This window comes from Nothobranchius furzeri, chromosome 18 (genome assembly GCF_043380555.1).
Source record: "Nothobranchius furzeri strain GRZ-AD chromosome 18, NfurGRZ-RIMD1, whole genome shotgun sequence".
In the NCBI taxonomy this organism is placed as follows: Eukaryota; Metazoa; Chordata; class Actinopteri; order Cyprinodontiformes; family Nothobranchiidae; genus Nothobranchius; species Nothobranchius furzeri.
Window position 1 is genome coordinate 17,799,460 of NC_091758.1, and position 22,687 is coordinate 17,822,146.

The 22,687-nt window shown below is 46.8% G+C and overlaps 1 protein-coding gene across 2 annotated transcripts; it reads right to left on the reverse strand.

Annotated features, from left to right (window-relative positions):
• Nucleotides 1-1,261: 1,261 nt before the first annotated feature.
• atg14 (autophagy related 14) lies at nt 1,262-17,937 on the reverse strand. 2 transcript variants are annotated; one of them, XM_015969410.3, is made up of 11 exons: nt 17,436-17,937; nt 16,306-16,368; nt 16,109-16,151; nt 15,925-16,006; nt 15,617-15,854; nt 3,307-3,482; nt 2,364-2,481; nt 2,137-2,227; nt 1,891-1,976; nt 1,596-1,770; nt 1,262-1,511 (listed from the first exon to the last, which is right to left on the reverse strand). In XM_015969410.3, the coding sequence occupies exons 1-11, from the start codon at nt 17,711-17,713 to the stop codon at nt 1,389-1,391; spliced, it is 1,473 nt and encodes a 490-aa protein (XP_015824896.1). In that variant the 5' UTR covers nt 17,714-17,937; the 3' UTR covers nt 1,262-1,388. The 2 variants fall into 2 exon arrangements, with proteins under 2 accessions (XP_015824896.1, XP_015824895.1); XM_015969409.3 differs by having other exon boundaries at nt 3,307-3,530.
• Between the last annotated feature and the right edge of the window lie 4,750 nt (nt 17,938-22,687).

The following is a 22,687-nucleotide window of genomic DNA, read 5'->3' on the forward strand; positions in this document are numbered from 1 at the left end:
AGCAAACGTTTAATGATTATCTAGCTTGTAAATTTCAGAAGTTCATATTTAATTTTAAAAATCTTTCTTCTTTGAAGCGAGTTGTTTAAATAAAAGGGTTGCTCTGCGAGGGACCTTGGAAAGAACAGGATGTCAACAAGCAGTCCAGGATCTTGTGGCTTGTTGGCAGCTAGAATATAAAATTCACCTCATAGGATTGAATCAGGTCTGTAGATGACCTGTAGGTCATCTGTAGGTGAAAACTGACCATTTGTGGACATTACAAGATGATTCTCCGTTTCAACACAGAACCACTTTGATTTCTGAGTCAGTTAGTTAAAGAGTGTCTCAACAGATTCAGATAAACACGTCTTTCGTGTTTTACATCAAACCAAATGTGATGAAGAGGAAGCAGGTCTCTGCTGAGCATCAGTGGGATTAGCTGCATACCGAGCAGAGCTAACATGCTAATTCTCAGCTCACACGGTGAACAGAAAGCTGCTCAGAGGATCAGCCTGATCCAGCATCATGTGCAGCTTCCACTCCAGAGACCAGTTCAGCCATCCTGCTGCAGCAGAAACATTTCACTCTTCTTCCTCACATTCACCAATCCCTCTCTGTGCAGAAAAACAAGTTCCTGGGTTAAAGTCAGCAAGAACACAGCACCAGCAGAACCAGATGTGCTGCTCTAACCTACAGGAACAACCTAACCTGATTAGTTCTGTTGTATTTGGGTCCAAACACCAAGCTAAAATAAATGCAAACATTTAAACTATGACACCAAAGCCTTCACTTTATTTATGGCAACAAAAAGATTCAGAAGAGCTGCTGGGTCTGTTCTCACAGTTCTCCATCTGGTCCAGAAAGGTCCCAGCTGATCCCAGCTGGTTCTGATCGAGTCGTGTGTTAGAATCAGTCCAGGTTCAGTGAGTCCTCGCTTGGACCTGAATTAAGTTTTGTTTCAAACCAAACAAGTAAACACACCCACCTTCCAAGTGCGTGTACAGAACCACTACTGGGTTTGGGTTACAGTGAACAGATCCTGAAACATCAGAGTCTGATTTATTTACCGGGTCGAGTTTCTGTCTTATGCAGCTGTAAAGTCACAGGAACAGTCGCTGTTCTCCATGCACAGAACCAGTCACCACCCAGAAACCCACCTCAAATATGAACGATCCCATTACAACCCTGCTTACATCTATGCCACTGTACCAGGCTGTGACCCAGACCCGGCTGGACCCGAACCTGCAGAACAGAACACTGGAACGATTGGTTTTCTATGTGTTTGTTACGGAACAATGAAATCCTTTTATTTAAGTCAACATCAGAATAAACATCTCACAGGATCCTCCCAGTCTGACCTGGCCCATCAGCCCCAGACCTGCCAAGAGTGTGACAGCCGGACCGGATCAGCGCTGGCCGGTGTAAGCTCTAAACCAGGAGGTGACAGAGGCAGCAGCGGAAGAGATCATTCCTCCAGGGTTACCAGATGGCTGGGAGACCTGCAGTGCACTCTGGGAAAGATCCATGGGCTGTAGAAGGAGGAGGCAGCTTTTAGTGAAACATCTGGATCCGACCCATTTGGTCCAACAGATCAGGCTAAAGTGTGCTCCTACCTGGGAGGGGATGTCACAGAACCGAGGACTGGGTACCGTCTCCCAGTCCATTCCCAGGTCCGTCTCCTCATCTGTTACCGACTCCTCCCCGCTCTCCTCCAACGACCCAGACACTTCTGGCTCCACAAACTCAATCGACTCCTCCAGGTCAGCGCTGACCTCAAATGGGCCGGTCCTACAAACAGAACCTGTGGATCAGCCTCATCTGCTGCTCTAGAGCTTTATGAACCTAAATCCGAACCCCACTGAGAGGTCCTGGGTCAGGTACCTCTACAGCCCGCTGAACCGGTCTCACCTGCCCAGACTGCTGTTGTCAGGGGCGATCAGAAACATGATGTTCCTAAGAGTGTGATGAGGGTGAAGCTTCTCACTGTCCACATGCTGAAGACAGAAACAGGTCCAGGGTTCAGAACCAGGTTTTATCAGTCCCTTCTGTTATTATTACTAAACATGCATCAGACTGAGCTGGACAAGAGGAGCTCTGAGGACGCGTCCAGACGGCGTCCTGCTGCTGCACAATCATTAGATCTTGATGTCTGACCTGAGAGAAGCACAGATGGAGGATGTTGCTGTTCAGTTTGCTCAGAGATCTGGTGAAGCGGTACCGACTCAGGTTCTCTCCACAGAACTCACTGAGGAAGACCCAGAATAATGAGGGTTACACACACACACACACACGCACGCACGCACGCACGCACGCACGCACACACACACACACACACACACACGATACCTGCTCCGGGACTGCTGCAGCCTGACGTGTCTCACCTGTTACACAGCTTCTTGGGCAGGTTGACATCCAGAATGTGAGACAACGTCGTGACGAGCTGTGTGGCGTAGCAGAGAGCGGCGCTGATGGTGTGAGCCGGGTTGATGTGGTCCAGCTCTGCAACAGACCAGCAGATCCTGTTGAAGAGCTCAAAATTGCCATGGCAACAATCACCCAATTCATAACCTGCTTCACAGAGCATTCCAGAGCATACACCTGCTCCCCGTCTGAAGCCACAGAGGAACCTTACATCCTGACCTGCAGATGAAAATCTACCCAAACAAAACGCTGTTCATAAATAAAACCCTGAAGAGAAAAAAACATGCTTTTAAAAGAAGTGCTGAAGAGAGGAGAGATGCTGCATTAAAGCTAGGAACAGCAACACTGTGAAGGACACAGCAGACCTCTTAGTGTTTACAGGAGCAAACTTCTTAGTTCACATGCACAGCTGCTGTTCTAAAACCCATGTTTAAGGTTATGAATATTAAGATGTTTAACTTGTGACCTGGTATTATGGGCTGGATTTTATATCTCCAGGGGAACGGATTACAACACATCAATGTTGACTCCTATTCACTGGTGTCACGATTCTTTTCTGAAACTAAACATTGCCAAAACCAAAGCTTGCTATTAAAAATGGGTTTTATTCATTACAGGAAAAAACGTTCTTAAAGACATCCAGTGGAGCAGGTTCATGGTGTTGCCATGACAACAAGCTGACAATCACAGAAAGCCTTTCACAATCCTGACATGCGTTTAAAATATTTTCTATTGAGCTTATGGAATTTTACAGGAAACCATCTTTTAGGTTTTCTTATCTTTGAGCCATAAAAATTTTATATTCTACTTTCTGACTTGAGTGAAAAAAAAATATGGCGTCAACACAAAATACAAAACGGGTCAACATGGCAGCCACCAGTACCGGTCCTCGCCTCGCCTCACCTGGACCTGGATTGGTGCTCTTCTCCTCCACCCAGCTGTAGTAGGCCGAGCAATCCCCGTTGCTGGGCAGAGCAACGGGGACGCCCGTGATGCTGATCTCCCCATTCTGGTCGTCCCAGATCCAGCGTCCTGACAGGTAGGTGGTCCTCCGGGCCTCGGCCAGCTCGGTCACTGTGCTGGAGGTAAGCACAGGGTCACACCCCGCCATCACATCAGCTGGATCTCTGATGGGCAAACACAGAGCTCATTTCAATACCCAACACTTGTTCTGGAGCCCAGTTGAAGTATATTTGGGAGCATTCGCAGAGTTTAACCTTCTACATGAAATATGGATGAAATGCTTCAGTCAGAAAACTCGACTTCTAGAGCTTTGACTGGAGCTACGACCAACAAGACCCGTTTACCTGCACCACTCATTTACTATACCTCTTTATCATATTTGGCTCCCTCATTAGTGAACTATTTCAGTCTCTGTTCAACCTTATTTGTGTAATAAGTTCTGGTGGTGAAGGTGGTGCTGGTGTCAGAAGCTAAAAGCAGGTCACATAAACCCAAAAATGTCCTGATGCTGATAGGTTTAGTGATAAACGACACTAGACAGTGTCATCTGTCATAACTAATAAGCATAAATTAATCAGAATTATTCCTCTGCAATAATCCAAGCTGAAACAAAATACCAGTATTGAAATTTATGATGTTTGCTCACATGACAGGTTGTGGGAGTTTAGGTTCATTTGTAAAAGATCTGAAAGCTCCAGCTGGTTAAAAATCTCGTTTCTACTCAGAGGTTTACCTGTGAGCTGCAAAGAGGACGGGGCTTTCTTTTCTTTTTATTTAGCTCTCCATTAGCTGTATCAACTGGAGTCTATCAGAAATGCTGCCATACAATATTTACATTTCTCTCTCCACAAAAATCACAATAAAAGTAAAAATACATATTAACAAAAACACAGAACCTCGTTTATACATTATTGATTTTGTTTTGTCATTATTACAAAGAATACAGAACTCTATGGGTTAAATTTCATAATAATTATAGATACCTAAATAATTTTCCATTAGGATGAGGAGGATACATAATGTGTTCGGTGAGCAAATATCTCTTTAAAAGAATTTTGAATTGATGTTATTTCCCTGATAATGTGACCGGGTTATGTGTTCCATGTAACCATTGATCTGTACATTACAGTTCTCTTAGCGGTGTTTATTGTACTCTAGACAGAATAAACCTACCCTCAACAGCATGCCTGGTTCATAGGTGTGCTCATCAGAAATAAAATGGAGCACCTGATATATAGTGAGCCCTCGTTTATCGCGGTAGATGCGTTCCAGACCTGGCCGCGATAGGTGAAAATCCGCAAAGTAGGGACACCATATTTACAGTATTTATTTAACAGGTACGTATTCAGTATTCAGACTTTTAAAACCCTCCCTTTACATAGAAAAATTTTTTTACTTGTTTTTTTTAATAGTTTTATTACAAAAAGTGCATTTTATGATGAAATTGATGAAAAAAAAACCAGGAATTTCTTGATATTTCGCATAGAAAAATACCGCGAATCGGTGAAAAATAACGCGAATAGGCGAATTTCCCTTGAATAAGGCTCCAAAGAAAAAATCCGCAAAGTCGTGAATCCGCGATAAACGAACCGCGAAGTAGCGAGGGATCACTGTATTACTCTTGGTACTTTAGTTGTAATAATGTTCCTAGTAAAGAAGAAATGATGCCTTAAATCCCTATCTTACCTTCAACCACGATAAACAACTGTGCATCCAGTTGACATTAGTTCTGTGTGAGCATCGTAGCACACGTCTAGCTGCTTTATTCTGGACAGTTTGCAGCATTTTAATATGAGACTGTGCAGCACATGACCAGACCTCTGAACAATAATCTAACTGTGAACCTTTCACCACACCGAAAGGCAGCATATGAGAAGATCTGCCCATCCTGCTGACCACTCCGTTTATGTTTTGACATTAACAGTTTACTATCAACTACCACACCCAAAACTTCTGTTTCTGTTACTTGTTCAACCATCATATCTGCCACCCTTAATTTTAGTTCAGGCTCATCCAGCAGCATCCAACTGGTTCCAGAGATGATGCACTCCCCGATCATTTCCGTGTGTTTTCTAACATCACCGGTATTATTCAGCAGGAGACCTCTGTGAGAACTGTAATGAAACGCCATCTAACCCCTGAAGTGGGCGCTGGTTTTCTGGAAGCTTTTAAAAAGATCCCTCCTATTAATTCAACTGCCCCCTGTGATCTTATTCTCAACGATTTTAACAGTACACTCAAATCTACTCTGGACTTGCTTGCCCCATACAAAATCAAAAAACTAAAGTCAAAACGTGCATCTCCTTGGAGAAATGAAAATCTAAAGCAGCTAAAGAGAGCTTGCAGGGTGGCAGAGAGGAGATGGAGGAAAAACAAGATCACAATAAATAAGCAAATATATAATGAACAGTTAAAATTATACAATAAAGCAGTTAGAGACTCCAGAAACAATTACTTTTCCAAAATCATTACAGCAAACAGAAATAATTCTAAAGTACTTTTTTCTACAATTGCTAATATTTTAAATAGTGATTCTAATTCTTCCCAGAAAACCCCCTCAGACACTCTTTGCGAGGAGTTTGCAGCCCACTTCAGGGAGAAGGTAGACACCATGAGATGTAACATTTTATCCTTCCAAAGCAAAACTGCATCAGATGAGTCTGAGAGTGTGTGTCTACCTGAGGAAACTGGACAGTTTTGTCTCGGTTCAAGCTGAGATAGTTTCCTCCTCAATGAGACCCACCACATGTGTCCTGGACCCTATTCCCACAAGGTTTGTTAAACAATTTTATGATTCTTTTCAAGATGATATTTTAACTCTGAAGAATTGCTCGCTTCAGACGAGGGTCTTTCCTGCTGCTTTTAAACAGGCGGTGGTGAGACCCCTGTTGAAGAAGAGCAATTTAGATTATAATGACTTAAACAACTTCCGACCGGTGTCCAACTTACCGTTTTTAAGCAAAATTTTAGAAAAGCTTGTGTTCATTCAGCTTAATGATTTTATTAACACTAATGATGTCCTAGTGAAATTTCAGTCTGGTTTTAGGGTGAACCACAGCACCGAGACGGCCCTTCTGAAGATTTAAATTATTTTAGAATTAATTACGTTGCCCGGAGGGTGAGTGTTGGTTCTACTGGATCTAAGTGCTGCCTTTGATACAGTGGGCCACACTATTCTTTTAGTACGCTTAAAACAGATCGGCCTCTCTGGTGATGCACATGGATGGTTCACTTCCTACCTCACAGACAGGAATTTTATGGCGAGTTTGGATACCTGTTCCGCTGGGGTACACAGCATCACATGTGGTGTGCCCCAGGGTTCAGTTTTAGACCCAGTAACTTTTAACCTCTATATATGCTCTCTCTTGGCGGCGTCATCAGAAGACACGGAGTGAATTTCCACAGTTACGCTGATGATGGGCTGCATGGTGGTGCAGTGGTTAGCACTGTTGCCTCGCAGCATGAAGGTTGCAGGTTCGAAACTCGGCTGCAGCCTTTCTGCGTGGAGTTGCGTGTTCTCCCCATGCGTGCGTGGGTTTCCTCCGGGTACTCCGGTTTCCCCCACAGATCACAACATGCCCTATAGGTTATAAATTGTAAGTCGCTTTGGATAAAAGCGTCTGCCAAATAAATAAACATAAACATGATATACATCTCTGTGTCTCCTGATGACACACAGCCAATAGACACACTTTTTACCTGCATTTTAGACATAAATCCTGTATGGCAGAAAACTTTCTCCAGCTCAACCGGGACAAAACTGAAGTTTTAGTCATCTGTCCTGAGGCCCAGCGAGAGAAACTTATACCAAAACTACAATCAATGTCTTTTAATCCTTCCTTAAGAAACCTGGGCGTGATTTTCGACTCTGAGCTATCGCCCACATTAAAAACATCACTAAAATAGGTTTTATCATCTCAAGAACATCGCCAGAGTCTGCCCCATTCTCTCTCGGGCCAATACGGAGACGCTGATGCATGCTTTTATCACCAGTAGGATAGACTACTGCAATGCCCTGCTTCTGGTCTTCCCAACACTTCAGGTCTACAACTTTTACAAAACTCAGCAGCTCGTGTCCTGACGAAGACCAGGAAGTGGGAGCACATCACTCCAGTTTTAGAACTGCATTGGCTCCCGTATGTTTCAGAATCGATTTTAAGATACTTTTAATGGTTTTTAAGTGTCTTAATGGTCTTGGCCCGTCTTATCCCTCACAACTGCTTTTACCATATGAACCTTCGCGGTCCCTGCACTCCTCTGGCAGCCGTCTCCTTGTCATTCCTAAAGTCAGGAGACACACTCACGGCAAGACGTCTTTTAGTTATTACAGCCCTCGCCTCTGGAACGGGCTGCCGGAGGATCTCAGGGTCGCAGAGAACGTTCATGTTTAAGATCAGACTCAAGACCCACACTTTTAGTTTAGCTTTTAACTGATTACTATTTATTGCATTGCTTGTTTTATTTATTTTTAATTACTGTTGTGTTACACATTTATGTTGTTTTATTTGTATAATCACATTATATTGGATATTTTACATGTCACATATTTTAATCCTTCCAGTGTTTCCTCTGTGGAGCCCTCTGCCTCGGGACCGGTGGTCAGTGGCGGCGGCTAGAGCGCTCCTAGGGTAGTGCCCAGGTAGTGGTGGGGGTTGCCACCCTCCCTCCCAGGGCGCCCTGGATTGGTGTCTTGGCTGCTGCTGTCGAGCCAGATGGCCCCCTTGATGGCGTGTCTTTCATTACCTGTCCAATCTGAGCTCAGCCTAGTGTTAACTGTGGTCTTTTAATGTGTTATGTGGACGAGTGTGTGTGTGTGTGTGTGTGTGTGTGTGTGTGTGTGTGTGTGTGTGTCTGGGAATGGTTTGTGGAATGGGGGTGAAACTGTCACAATTGTATTAAGTGTGGGAAAGGGAGGGAATGTGGGTTATATGGGTCATTTTAATCTGTTTAAGCAATTTGTGTTGCATCCTATGCATGAAAAGTGCAATCTAAATACAGTTTGATTTGATTTGACTTAGTCTTGGCCACATTTAAAGCAAGTCTATTACTCAATACCTATTCAACAGTCAGGACCTGTTCTTCTTCCTCTACTGATGGTTTTGACGAATAGATTGTAGTATCATCTGCATACAAAGAGAGCTTTGCATTCTTCAGGGTAAACGGTAAATCATTTGTGACTATTGAGTATAAAAGTGGCCCCAGGCAACTTCCCTGTGGAACTCCACAAAAAAGTTTTTTCTTCTGAAAAACTTCCATTGAAATCGTTGGTTACGTATTGTAACCCCAGATTCTATGAGTCTAGTCGCAGCCCTTAAGCGAGCTGCTATTGGAAGGATGATCTCCGCATCAGCCAATCATGAAGAGCTTAAATGTACGCCCACCAATAGTGGGCCCCCTCGTGGTATATAACCGCAGTGACCCCACTGCTCGCCTCCAATGGCTCTTATTCCATCATAACCAGTGGGGCCAAGTGGCTTAAGGGCTGCGACTAGACTCATAGAATCTGGGGTTACAATACGTAACCAACGTTCTATTTCGTCTAGTCTTAGCCCTTAAGCGAGCTGCTATTGGAATAAAGCGCAGCTGGATGGGTTTACGCCACACTGGTTAACACAACCAATGGACACACCCAATCAATCTCCTTTAGTGAGGGAGGTTCAGCCTCAGACCAGGCTTAAAGACTGAGGCAGGCACGATAAGAGAGGGGCCCCCACTAAAAAAACATAATCCACGAGAGGATGAAATCCATCTCAGCAAGGCCAATGGGGTGCCATAAGCATTCATTCAGCCTGCTGGGGTCCAAGCACTGAACGAGTGATGGAACCTGAAGACACATCTCGTAAATAATAACGAGTAAAGGAACAGGATGAAGCCCATGAAGCAGCCTGACAAATGTCTTCCATCGACACACCACTATGGAGCGCCATCGAAGAGGAAATCCCCCTGGCTGAGTGAGCCCTGAGTGCCTCAGGGGAATCCTGCCCCGATGACGTGTAAGCGAGGGAAATGGCTTCACACAGCCAGTGTGAAAGACGCTGGGTCGACAGCGCCTGACCAAGGGAAGACTCCCTGTAGTGCACAAACAGATTTTGTGAACGACGAATCTCCGAAGTGCGTGACACATACCGTACAAGCGCACGCACCGGGCAGAGAAGGTGAGAAGCCGCTTCCTCCTCAGAATTATGGGGAGGAGGAAAAAGTCCAGCCAATGAAATTGACCTGGATTTGAAGGAAGCATTAATGCTTTTGGGTACAAAGGCTGGATTGGGGCATAAAACAGCAGACCCGCCATCTTCCCGGATCCTGAGGCATGTGGGAGCCACTGAAAGGGCAGTCAGGTCACTCACTCTCTTAACTGATGCTAGCGCTAGCAGCAATGCAGTTTTAAGTGACAGGAACTTGAGTGAGACCTGGTCCAAGGGTTCAAATGGGGCTTTGGATAAGCCGTGCAGAACCACCGTTAGATCCCACTGGGGAAAAAGCGGGCGGGACACAGGTCTGTTCCTCCTGACACCTTTTAGAAAACGTTTTGTGAGGGGATGATTGAAAACAGATCTATCTCCAAACCCTTGGTGACAGGATGAGATAGCTGCAGCATATGTTTTAATAGTGCTGAAGGTGAGGCCCCTGTCCATCAGTATCTGCAGAAACGATAGGACATCCGCCAGCTGGCAGGAGAGCGCTTGAACATTCCGCTCCGTGCACCATTTCTGGAAAGCTGCCCATTTAGCAGCGTAAGACGCAATGGTAGAGGGCGCCCGCGCACTCTGAATCGTGGCCACCACATCATGCGGCAGCCCAGAAGCCTCTAAGCGTGACCGCTCAGCGGCCAGACCCACAACCGTTGGCCTATTTCCGGAGGATGTCTGATTATCCCATCCCCCTGGAGAAGGGCGTCCGCCCTCCACGGGAGCCTCCACGGGGAGCCGGACACTAGCGCTTGCAGGTCCGGAAACCATGACGCGGACAAGCGCCTGGGAGCCACCAGAATCACCGAGAGCCGTTCCGACCGAATTCGGTCTAAGCGACGGGGAATCAGAGGGACTGGTGGAAACGCATAAAGGAGCGCTCGAGGCCAGGGCTGGTGTGAGAAGGCGTCCGCCCCGAGCGGAGGTCCGTCCCGGGGACTCAGGGAAAACCACAGGCGACACTGAGCGATTTCGCGAGCCGCAAACAGATCCACAGACGGTTCCCCGAACCTGATCCAGATCAGTGATATCAGTGCGGGATGCAGACGCCAGTCGGAGTCGCGGGGTCCCCCTCTCGACAGGATGTCTGCCGCTACATTCAGGACCCCCGGAATGTAGATGGCTCTGATGGACAGCAGGTGGACATGTGTCCAACACAGTAAATCTGTGGCGACACGCAACAGAGGGAGGGATCGAACTCCCCCTTGGCGATTTATGTAGGCTGCCGCCACCTGGTTGTCTGTGTGAACTTCGACATGACGGCCCTCGAGAAGGGCAGCAAAGTGTCTGATCACATTCCTCACTGTCATAAGCTCCAACACATTTATGTGCTCGTGCGTGTGGGAGGGCCAACGATCTGCCACCGTATGGGACAAGCACGTGCCCCCCCCACCCCGACAGTGACGCATCCGTAAACACAGATACGTGTGACGCAGGACGTCCGATGGGAACCCCGCGTGAGAGGATGCAGGGGTTCCCCCAGTGAGCGAGGTCCCCGCCCACTGAAGGGGGAATCCTCAACATACGTCTCTTCTGACGTATCGGGTGCACCCGGAAGCGGGTGAACCAACGTTGCAAGCGCCTTGTGTGCAGCAAGCCTAGCGGCACCACCGAATGGGCTGCGGACATCATGCCCAGGAGTTTCATGACTAACAGGGCTCTCACGATCTTGCGGGGTTGTACACGGGAGATCACCGTGGAGAGATCTGCCGCTCTTGCAGGCGACAAACGTGCTCTCATTAGGGAGGCGTCCAACTCCACCCCGAGATACACAATCGACTGGGATGGAAGAACGGAGCTCTTTTCCCAGTTTATAGAAAACCCCAGGGTCGACAGATGCTCTGTCAACCTCCTGGTTTGCTGTGACGCCTCGTCCTTGGACCGAGCGCACAGGAGAAGATCGTCCAAGTAAAATAAAACCCTCATTCCCTCCGTGCGCAGTGGCTGCAGCGCGGTCTCCAGACATTTGGAGAAGGTGCGCGGGGCTAGCGAGTAGCCGAAAGGGAGGCGATTGAACTGATATTGAACTCCCTTGAACGAAAAACGCAGAAACTTCCGGTGATTTGGAATTACTGGTATGTGGAAGTATGCGTCTTTCAGGTCGATTGACGTGAACCAATCCCCGGGGCGCACATATTCCAGGACTTGTCTCATCGTTAACATGCGGAAATGCATTACTGCTATGGAGCAGTTGAACAGGGACAGGTCGAGAATCGGTCTCATTCCTCCCGACTTCTTCTGTACTATGAAGTAGCGGGAGTAGAAGCCCGAGAGCTCTTGTCCGCGAGGGACTCGTGAAATAGCGTCCTTGGACAGAAGTTCCCGCAACTCCAGCTCTAGGGCCTGAGACTGTACTTGCGATGTGAACGTCGTTTCCACGATCCCGTTGAAGGGAGGTGGAGTGACCTGAAAATGAAGTGTGTGACCGCAATGAATGGTGTCCGAAATCCATTTGCTCATGATACAAAGGCGGCGCCACTCGTGCGCGCGTTCCGACAGTGGACGCGTGTGCGCGGTCACGTGAGCAACGACTGAGGGTTGTGCATGCGCCCTTACCGCCGTCGCCCGTACCAGAGAACTGGGGGCGACCCATGGAGGGCTGCGCTCGAAAGGGCGAGTGCGAAACAGCTGGAACAGGCTGGTCCGCACCGCGGAGCGTGGAGTCCGAGAGTGAAGGACGAGTGGGAGCCGAGCCTGTGCACGGGGGCGACAGAGTGCCAGCGGATGAAGCCGCGCACTGTGCCGCCGCGCGTGGTCGAGACAGCGACCTGACATCTCGCCCCACCCGACGATGTGGTGAGAGCTGGGAGAGTTGGGCCCGGCCGGATGCTGGGGCCGGAGCGCAAATGGAGGGCACCCTTACGGTTGGCCGTATATTATGACTGCCTGCAGGAACATGTATGCGTGCAGCAGTGCTTGGTGTGGGGAACATGTGTGAGAACTCGGCAGAGGATTCTGCGGAGGACTGTAGGATTGTGCTCTTTGAGTGACATGTTTTGGGTTTTATTTCAAAACCAACATCAACATCATTACAATCATGTACACACACATTCCCCCCAAAGAGTCACTTCCGTGGCTGCTTTCGGCGAGGCTCGTGCACCTGGGACTGCCAAGACGGCGTCTGCTGGCCCCGCCGGAACCGTTGCCCGCCATCTCGCTGGTCCCGCTGATGTGGAGCCGAAGTGGGAGGCCGGCTCCGTGGAGCGGACGGTGCAGCTGGGCGTTTGAAGCTTCCGCGCCGTTCGTCCCATCCTCTGGCAGAACGGCCGGAGTGCGAGGCTGACCGAGGGTGAACCAGGTCTCGTACCGTAGCCGATAGTTCGGCCGTCTTCTGAGCCCTCTCAATGACGCCCCTAAGATGGGGACCAAACAGAACATCGGTGGTGATGGGGCCGTCCAGCATCTCCCTTGGCAGATGTTCCGGAATGGAGGGCAGGGCCTTGAGCCAGATCGCTCGCTGGATGAGGGTCTGCCAGGCAGCGATGCGAGCAGAACCGGTGAGCACAGCAGCACACAAATTGAGGATAGCATCAGCAGTCTTAGTAATGACGGCTTTCGACTCCTCGGGGGCTTCCAGCTCCTCCATCATCCTCGAGACGCCGAAGGCAAGGAGGGCGATGTTATTCCCTGCAGCGCCGGTCTGAAAGGCACACTGATGTGCGCGGTCGGTGAGCCGCGTCAGCAGCTGGTCATGTTTTGAAGCGGGAACAGCTCGCGGGCCAGCGAGGTGGTTCTTGGCGCCAAACAGCGAGGCCAAGTCCGGCTCTAGCGGAGGAACGGACGGCCAGCCTTGGTCAGAAAACCCCTCGACCTTGGTGATGGGCGCATAGGTGGAGACTGGCGCCTTGAGCTTGGCAGGCTCGGAGAAGGCGGCAGACCAGCAGCTCATAGCAGCGGGAAAGCGCGGCCAAATAGGGTCTAGACAGCGTGTCTGAGTTGCCCCGAAGATTCCCGCCAAATCATCCGCTTCAGGCGGGGCTGGTTCTGGCACAGCTAGCCCCTTGTGGGCTGCTGCCGCAGAAATGATGGCGGGCAGCTCCTGGAGCAGTGCTCTTACTGCTGGCAGGGAGGAGCGAGAAGCCACTGGGGCAGAAGGACCCGCTGGGCGGAGCTCATCGACCTCCGTTATGTCTAGGAGGGATGCCGCCTCGTCGTAGTTCTCGCTGTCGGTGACGTCATCCAGCCGGTTGAAGCCAGCCGGCTCCTGACCGGCGTCGAAGAAATCCAACGCCTTGTCCAGCGGGTACGAGTCAGCCACCGGAAATTCTTCGTCGGCGGCGGGAGTGAAGTACTCGACCCGGCGAATCTTCTCTGCCACGGGCAGAGCGGCACAGAACGGGCACGAGGCCTGCGGGGTCAAGGCCAGGCCAGCGTGGTGAGCCCCGAGACAGACCTCACACTTAGCGTGCAGGTCTCCGCTGGAAATGGAGCCCGACTGGCAGGTCGGGCAGGGTCTGGCGTCGCTGGACATGGCTGGTAAGTCTTCTCTGATAATCTTGCTCTTTCTGGATAAATTTGCTCTTTAAGAAGCTCTCAGCTTGGCATGAAGAGAAAAAGGAGGCGAGCAGTGGGGTCACTGCGGTTATATACCACGAGGGGGCCCACTATTGGTGGGCGTACATTTAAGCTCTTCATGATTGGCTGATGCGGAGATCATCCTTCCAATAGCAGCTCGCTTAAGGGCTAAGACTAGACGAAATAGAACAACAGTTTGTCTCATGTTTTTCAGGTAGCTCTGTAACCAAAGGACTGCTGCTGGACTGAAACCATAACACTGTAGTTTTTGTAGTAGAAAATCATGATCAATGACATCAAAAGCTGAACTAAAATCTAATAAGACTGCTCCAACCAAACGTTTCTTATCCGTTTCATTACTCCAGTCATGTGTCATTTGAGTCAGGGCAGATGTAGAATGTCTAGCTCTATACGTATGTTGATAATCTGTATTTAAGTAATTTACTAAAAATATTTTTGAATTTGATCATATGCAACTCCATTATTTTGTTCAGAGTGGACAGTGGGCTAATTGGTCTACAATTTGAGCTGCTAAAAGGTAGGTTAGCTTTTTTGGATAATGGTATAATTTTTGCTGTTTTCCAAAAGCATGGATAGGTCGCCTTTTCTAGCTTTTCTCACCTGTTTCAGCCCTAGACCCCTATAGTTGTGTATGGGGACATTCCTCACAGCTTCATCCAACGCACCACCACCTAAAGCCTGGTGCTTCAGGGCTTAACGGGGCAGCGGTAGCTCAGGTGGTAGAGCGGGTTGCCTCATGATCAGAGGGTCATGGGTTCGATTCCAGCTCCCACCAGAGGTTTTCTGCTGTTGTGTCCTTGGGCAAGACACTTCACCCAAATTGCCTGTGTTGGTAGTGGTCAGAGGGGCCGATGGCGTCAAATGACAGCCTCGCCTCTGTCAGACCGCCCCAGGGTGGCTGTGGCTACATTGTAGCTTACCAACACTGGCAGTGTGTGGATGTAAAAGTTCACGCAAGTGTCTTTGAGTGTCCTAATAAAGCGCTATATAAGTTTGATGATGATTATTATTATTAACCCATCCTTTATTAGGCATCTAGAGCCCCCTTCAGACAGGCCATGAAAAACGGAAATGTTCCGGACTCTGTCCGTAAGACCATTGTGTCTGAATACAAACATCCGGATAACGTTTTCCGTAATTAAACCGGACGATACCCCTAGTAACAGGTCCGGACTTCATACGGACAAGGTGGCTGCTTCAGACTGGTGGGGTCGAGTTCCGGACAGGGAGGAGGGGGGGACCGGGGGATGCTCTGCGCACCTAGATAGCCCGCTGCTGTAGCATGCGGCGAACCATGGCAGCTCGCCTCCTACGGTATTGTCTAGACGCGCGACGGAGCGCTTCACACCGCTTCAGTGATTCCTTTAACCATTGAGCTTCATCATCCAGGTCTCTTATGCATCTTCGTGTGCACAGAATTATGCTTAGCATAAGTCTGTCCACCACTCACTCCCAAACAAGCGAGCTCTGCGTTGAAACGATCTGGCTCATTGTGTCTGATGGAGGCTGCGGAGTCCTTGACTCACCTGCTGCCTTGCTTCTCCTCTTGCAAAGGGAAAATATGCGTGGTGAGCTCCATGATGTGCTCCCGCCTGAGTGCGGCCAGTTGGCTGAGCCTGCTCTGGTGTTCCTGTGTTCGCTTGTCCAGCAGCTCCCCCAAACGCCGGTTGTGGCGCTCCGTTTTGTCCCTTTTTTCCTGGTGTCGAACCGCTCGGCGCTGCAGCCGCTGAGCCTCCTCCTGAGAACACAGCAGGAGCTCTTGATCTGCAAAAGGAGATGCAGCATCAAGGAAAGAACTGTCAATGATGTGACCCAATCCTCCAGAAACACTTACCGCTCTTCACCTCCCGTTTGCTCCAGATGACCGCCTCCTTCAGCTGTTCAATCTTTATCTTACACAGCATGATCTTCCATTTCTGACAGAGAGAAGACAACAGTCACATTAACACTCCTTCTTGCTGGCCGCTCTTAACAGTAATCCAACACACGGTCCCTTCTCCACATGCACACATTCTCACCATCTCATCAGCCTGCAGCCTCTTGTCCATTGCCTGGAGAATGCTGAGTAAAATAAGACCAAGACAAATCTCCATATTTTCACAATTTGCAAAATTTTACATTTGAGTTGTTGATGTTGGCCAGTATTTATGATAAAAACGGAATCTGCGTCTAGAACCAGAAGTACTGATCTGTTCTGGATTGATGGAGGCTTCACCTTTGCTGCAGCTTCTCCTTCTCCTCGTTGATCTTCTTCAGCCGTCCCAACTTCTCCGAGTATCTAGACAAAAACAACCAGATGAGACTCAGAGGACCTGACATCAGAACTATAGAAAACATTCTGCATTGTCCTCAAAGTCCAGATGAGGTCAGTGTTCAGTGATCTGCAACCTCTAAGAGTAAAGGAGACACATTTATCCTCTTTGCTAATAAAATCTGCACAGAGATACAAAATGTACATAAAATAGCAGCACTATATCAATTCTTCCCATTTTAGTAGGAAATCATGGAAATAATATTCCCAGTTAAGAGTTAAATAAAGCATTAAATTAGCCCTTAAGACATGAATACACCAGGTTGTTGTCTACTTCAGAAAACAAATATTCTGAATCTCTTTTGAGTCTGTAAACTTGTTAATTTTTGGGTGGATTTGGAGTGAGGTCAGTCTTTATGATGAAAGATTACACAAAACTGATTCCTGTGTTTCAAACATGTTTCTGGTGGAAATACAGATGCTTTTAGATTATCCCGAGACTGAAATGAAGAGCACATTTTATTAATGTTTCATATTTTTGTTTAAATTTAATTATAACTCAGGTTCTAGTCATTTGGGGTCAAAACAACAAGGAGCTGCTATATTATAATGATAAATGACCTGCACCATTCTGAGTCAGGGGACTCCAAAGCACTTTACACTACAGTTTATCATTCATCCATTCATACACTCACTGATGGTGATGAGCTACATTGTAGCTACAGCTGCCCTGGGGCGCACTGACACAGGTGAGACTATGGGAGAATAACATGTTTCTGATGGAGAATCCCGAGTGTTAATAAAAGGAGTTCTGATCAAACTAGATATTTTTTACTTTGGGTCAGAACCAATAATGCCAATCTGCTAGATCACCATGGTAACAGAAGAGCTCATATCCTGCAGGTCTCAGGTAAACCCAGACTGCCATTTGGTGGACAAAGGTAACAAACTCCTACAAAGTAAAAATCGAGTGACTATTTTGGATCTTCTATATTCGACGCAATGAGTTCAGGGACACCTGTGAATCTGCTTGAGTTAGTTGATGAGAAGAATTCATCTTCACAGTTTTGTCACTCACGGTGAGGTTTAGTTACCTTTCAATGTTCCTTCCATCGAAGTAAACAAAGTCCCCGGCCTGAATACACCTGGCACAGGTGAGTCTGCGACGGGAGGTGGTGCAGAGAGGACACCGCTCCACTGCCACATATAAACCCTCCGCGTCGTCCACCGACTCCACCATCACACTGCCCGGGATAGAAGCAGCCTGACGGGGACACTGGCGAGGGAAAGGCGGCCTATTCCCAGACACAGAGCGGACGTGTAGCGCAGCTGGGTCGGGACCAAGCGGCTGAAGTCCTACTGGTGACGCCATTTGACGGAGCGCTAAGCTAGGCTAAGATGCTAAACTCGACCAACTAAAGGTAACCGTCCGTTAGCTGTAAGCACCGTTTGCAGCTCCATCACGCTGCCGAAGTGGCTTTTAAATCACCCAATACCCAATAAACATGTTTTAAGGACCCTAGTAAAGACGGAGATAAGCGAGAACTCAAGTGTTTTTGTTTTGATCGAAGAAGAATGCGCACGCAACTTCCGGTTTTTTTCTCCGAAAACTTTATTTCAACTTCGACAATAACAAGAAGTACAATGTCAAAAGAGTGAGTTTGGTGTTCTGGTGATGACGGATATGTTTAACAAAATTAACAATAAGTTATGTTATGAATTAAAAAATGTAAATGCGTAGGAACCACGTTAACTTTTATATTTTAATACATACAATTTGATTTATTTCAACCAACTAAAATGTTTTATTCAGCTTTGTTCTCTTGTTATGATTTGTCCAAACCACATCTCAGGCTTTTTGAGTCAAAACTAATTTTGACTAAAGCATGCTGTAGAGTTTAGAACAAATAATTGGGTAAAATAAGTGATCTCAAAATCAATTAAAGCTGCAAGCAGCCGTTCGGCCCTCGCAGCTCCACGCCGCTCCAGCCTGGCCGGCAGCCCGGGTGACCCGGGCACGTCCTCGGAACAGAAATGTCGACCACCCCGACACCAGAAACCGCGAACGGTCTCCTCATCCGCACCTCACCCTGATTCAGCATGTCCTCTGAGCCCACCATTAAATTACACATGTTGTCGCGAGCACGTCCTATTTGTCGGTTCCTTTAAAACCTGGTTCCGTTAGAACTTAATAAGACTGCACTGCGTTGTCAGGGTTCGTGGGGCATCGGTGAGTTTTATTGTACTAGACCCTGGTTTGGACCCCCTAATTTTCAGTTTTCAGTTTCCTATTTTAAGGAGAAATGATATGCCATACATGTTTCTTTGTGAGAGCACACTTCCTTTTAGATACTCCCGTTATCTAGTGGTTTTAGATACTAGGGCAAAGTTCAGTGGGTGGCCATCCTTCGCTGACAATTCTTTGGGTTATTAGGATTAATTTGCGTCCCTGTCAGCTTTAGTGAGCGGTGGTAACTAGAAAATGATTCTTGTTAGTTGATCAGGCTAACATAGATTTATCAATTTATCTAATTAATCCAACCTACCCACGCTGGCGGAGACTTTTTCACACTTGCAAACAGAGCCTAATTTAACCTACTAATGTTTTGGCTTATCATCCTTAAGACATCTCGTTACTCACGGGAGAGGAGAAGATTAGCTTCTTTACTTAAGGTTTCTTTTTATTAATCTGTCACAAACCGTAAAGCAAATCCTGATAATTCAGGAACCTGTAATTAATGTGCTTACCTCTCCTTATGGTAGGTCGGGGCCCAACTCGAACCTTTAAAGAGGACCTTTAAGAATCAGGGATATGGATTCTTTTTCAAAAAGTTTATTACAAGATCAAAAAATACAAAAAATGGGTAGATATAAGACTGATCACTACCCCCAAGGAGAAATTAATCCTAATAATTAACTAAGAATAATGAGTTAGCTTACACCAACCCTAAATCTTCTTCAGCTTCAGATTAATATCCTCTAACACTAACTCTAACTCTAAAATAGCTAAATACAAAAAAATGAGTAAATATAAAAATAATCTATCCCCTGTGGAGGATGCTAATGCTAAAATCTTCCTGACCTCTTCTATCCCAAATCTGCTCTGTCTCTCACTGTCGACTGCCCCAACTGTGTTTCAGCTCTGCTTCTAGCTGCTCTTTTTATACTCTTCTTGGGTCAGCTTAGACAAAGTAAATGTTTTCCAGTTACACATCCATCATTATCACACGACAGCAAGGTCATGGGGTCATTCATCAGTTTCATACTTTTTAGCTCAACACAAGACATTTGGTGTCTTTTCCCGATGTCCAGGACTCTTCTTGAAGGCTTTTTAGCTCAACACAGGCCATTTGGTGTCATCTTTGCAGCAGATCTTCAGTTTCTTCCAAAGTCCAGCATTCTCCATGAAGGCCTTTCGTCTCCTGATGAGCTCTTTTCACTCTGTCTCCTTCAGTCCCACTTCTCCTGCTGATGGTTGAGTCAGACACTTCTTGACCTTTTGCCCAATTTTACTCCCAGAAGCAAGTTCTGATCCCTTGGATTCTTCATGAAGGGTTTGTCCAGTTCTGGGATGCTTTATCTTCAGTTGATCTTCTTTTGTCCCAGCTTGGATGCTTGTTGTGCAGTTGGGCTCCTGTCTTCTGGCTGATTTTACTCGCATAAGCAAGTTCAGTGTGTTTCAGTGTGGGTCCAATCTTTTCTCTGTGGCCCACCTGTTGACTCCGTTTCTTGCCACCGTCTTTGGCATGTGGGAACTTGCAACAATGTCACCACTAGGGGATACTCTATCTTTACCACACTGGTGGTGTGATGACACAGACCAAGTTTAATGCTATTCTCCCCACGTTTTTTGAAGTTATTGGAGGTTAAATTCATCTAGGGGGCGCTGTGACCAATTACATAAAAATCCCATTGAGGTCCTAGGGAGTCAAAGATGGCTTTGTGGGTAGTTTGGCATCAATCATGAGTGTGCTTTCTAGTGCCAGAGAGCTGAAAGGAGGAGGAGCTAAAGGGATTTGAACCAACAACCACATCAATGTGTTTGGTGCAGTCATGTGATGACACAAGCCAAGTAAAATGCCTTTCTTGTCTTTAGAAGTTAATAAAGTTTGAACCTATCTAGGGGGCGCTGTGACCATTTACAACTAAATCCCATAGAGGTCATCTTTGGTCATCAAAGATGGTTTTCTGTTCATTTGGCATCAATCAAACATTGCATGGGTCATCTAAAGCCAAAAGGCTGTAAGTGGGCAGAGTTAAAGTGATTTGAACGAGTGAGCACATACGTGTGTTGATTGCAGTTGCGTGATGACTCCCACCATGTTTGATATAGTTTGGAGCTTTTTTGTAGAAGTTACAAAGGTTTCATTGTATCTAGGGGGCATTGTCCCAAATTTAGGAAAATATCCCATGAAGAAGTTTGTAGGTTGACAACAATCATTTGTGTGCAGTTTGGTGTGAATTGCATCATGCATGTGTTATTCAGGGCCTAATATCTGTCAGAAGGCGGAGCTAAAGCGATATCAACCAATGACCACAGGATTGTGTTGGGTGCCTTTGTGTGATGACATATAGCAAGTTCGGTACAGTTGTGACCTCATCTGTACGAGTTATTACAGTTTTAAAGAAATGTAGGGGGTGCTGTGGTGATATTATACAACGTTCGCCAACCGTTTGTGCGTCATTGGCTAAAGGGCATGATTGTTGATTGCCATGTTCAGTCTCTTGCAGATCGAAGGCTGTTTACGGAAGTTACAGTCAAACGTAAGGTCACGGCGTCATGCCAGAATTCACCATGGCATCAAAGCCCCTCCCTTTCTGGAAAGCTATCAGAACTGAATGGTCATTACAGCATCATGAAGTCAGTGCATGACCTTAGTGTCATGTTGACTAAATTAGAGGGGACAAATATGGGCATTTCACCATTAAACAATTGACTTCCTGTTGTCAGGGGGCGGGGCTTAGGCGATGTCAGCTGTCCACAGTGTCACTGTCTTGAGATGTGGTCAGTGATCACACAGACAAAGTTTGATATGGATCTGATCATGCACATGCAAGTTATTACATCAAGTAATGTAATGGCAAAAGGTCAAAGTTTGAGGCTTAGTCATGCCCACACCTTTCAACTTTTGAAAAATCCGACAGTAGGGCTGGGCGATATGACGATTTTAGACCGTTTTACGATCTACACATCTGACGGTCTGTCATTTTTGAGAGACCTTTTTATCACGATTCACAGCTCTGCTGTTGAAATTCTGCCTCTGAATGAAAAGGGAACTTACCTCAGGCGAATGACACGCCTTTGTTTGACCCTTAACCAATCAGAGTGAGTCATAGTAATATATTAGTGCCCCGCTTGTTTTCACCTGTGTGTGAACAAACATGGCTTCGGCCGCGGCTGAGAGCGACAACGAGGTTTTCGTTCCGAAGAGGAATGCCTCGTCCATTATATGGAACTGGTTTGGTTTTTCACCAGACGACAAAGAGCAGCGAAACGTCATTTACAAGGAGAGCGTCAAGGCAAGTGATGGCAACACCACAAACTTGTTTAATCACTTGAAAAGAAGGCATCCCAAACAATACAATGAGAGCCAGCTGGCAGCTAAAGCTAAAAAGCCTGCGGCTGCAGCAGCAGCGACTAGTGCTTCTTCCAGGCAGCAAACGCTAACAGAAACACTCATAAAACTCACTCCCTACGGCAGAGACGGCAGACGATGGAACAGCGTGACAGAAGCAGTGACGTACCACTTGGTTAAAGATTTGTGTCCCGTGCGAACAGTAGCAACATGATAAAAACATTGGATCCGCGCTACGAGGTTTCCAGCCGCAAGTATTTTTCGAACACCGCCATTCCACGCATGTACGCTGAATGCAAAGTGAGAGTTGCAGAAAATATTCAGAATGCACAGTTTTTTGCTACCACAAGCGATCTCTGGTCCAGCTGCACATCAGAGCCGTATTTGAGCTTAACTATCCACTACATGAGCAACTGGGAGCTACATAGTATTTTGAACAAGTTAATGTTTGCGCAATACGTTTGCAATTGACATGTTTGCACTTTAAATATGTTTACGATTTTAATTTATGTTAAGTTACTTGAAAAACGAGAAAAACTGATTTTTGTAATTGTTTCTCTCAGGGCTTTTATCATCTCTGGAGTGAGTTTAAAATATAAGTGTGTTAGCACTGTGTTGATTATCCCTAATATGAATAAATGTTTGTTTATTCAATGTTTCTCTTCTTTAATACGCAATTGAAGTTATGCTATTCATGGATAAAAAATCGTGATAAAATCGAAATCGTGATAAAATATTGGAAAAATCGTGATATTCTATTTTTGCAGTAT

Excerpts from the sequence above, each read along its gene's own strand:
- atg14 (XM_015969409.3), bottom strand. The coding sequence starts at position 17,713 with ATGGCGTCACCAGTAGGACTTCAGCCGCTTGGTCCCGACCCAGCTGCG. Across the intron at positions 16,152-16,305 it reads AAGGAGAAGCTGCAGCAAAG|CATTCTCCAGGCAATGGACA; the intron begins GTGAAGCCTCCA and ends TATTTTACTCAG. Across the intron at positions 2,482-3,306 it reads GAGCACCAATCCAGGTCCAG|AGCTGGACCACATCAACCCG; the intron begins GTGAGGCGAGGC and ends GGTCTGTTGCAG.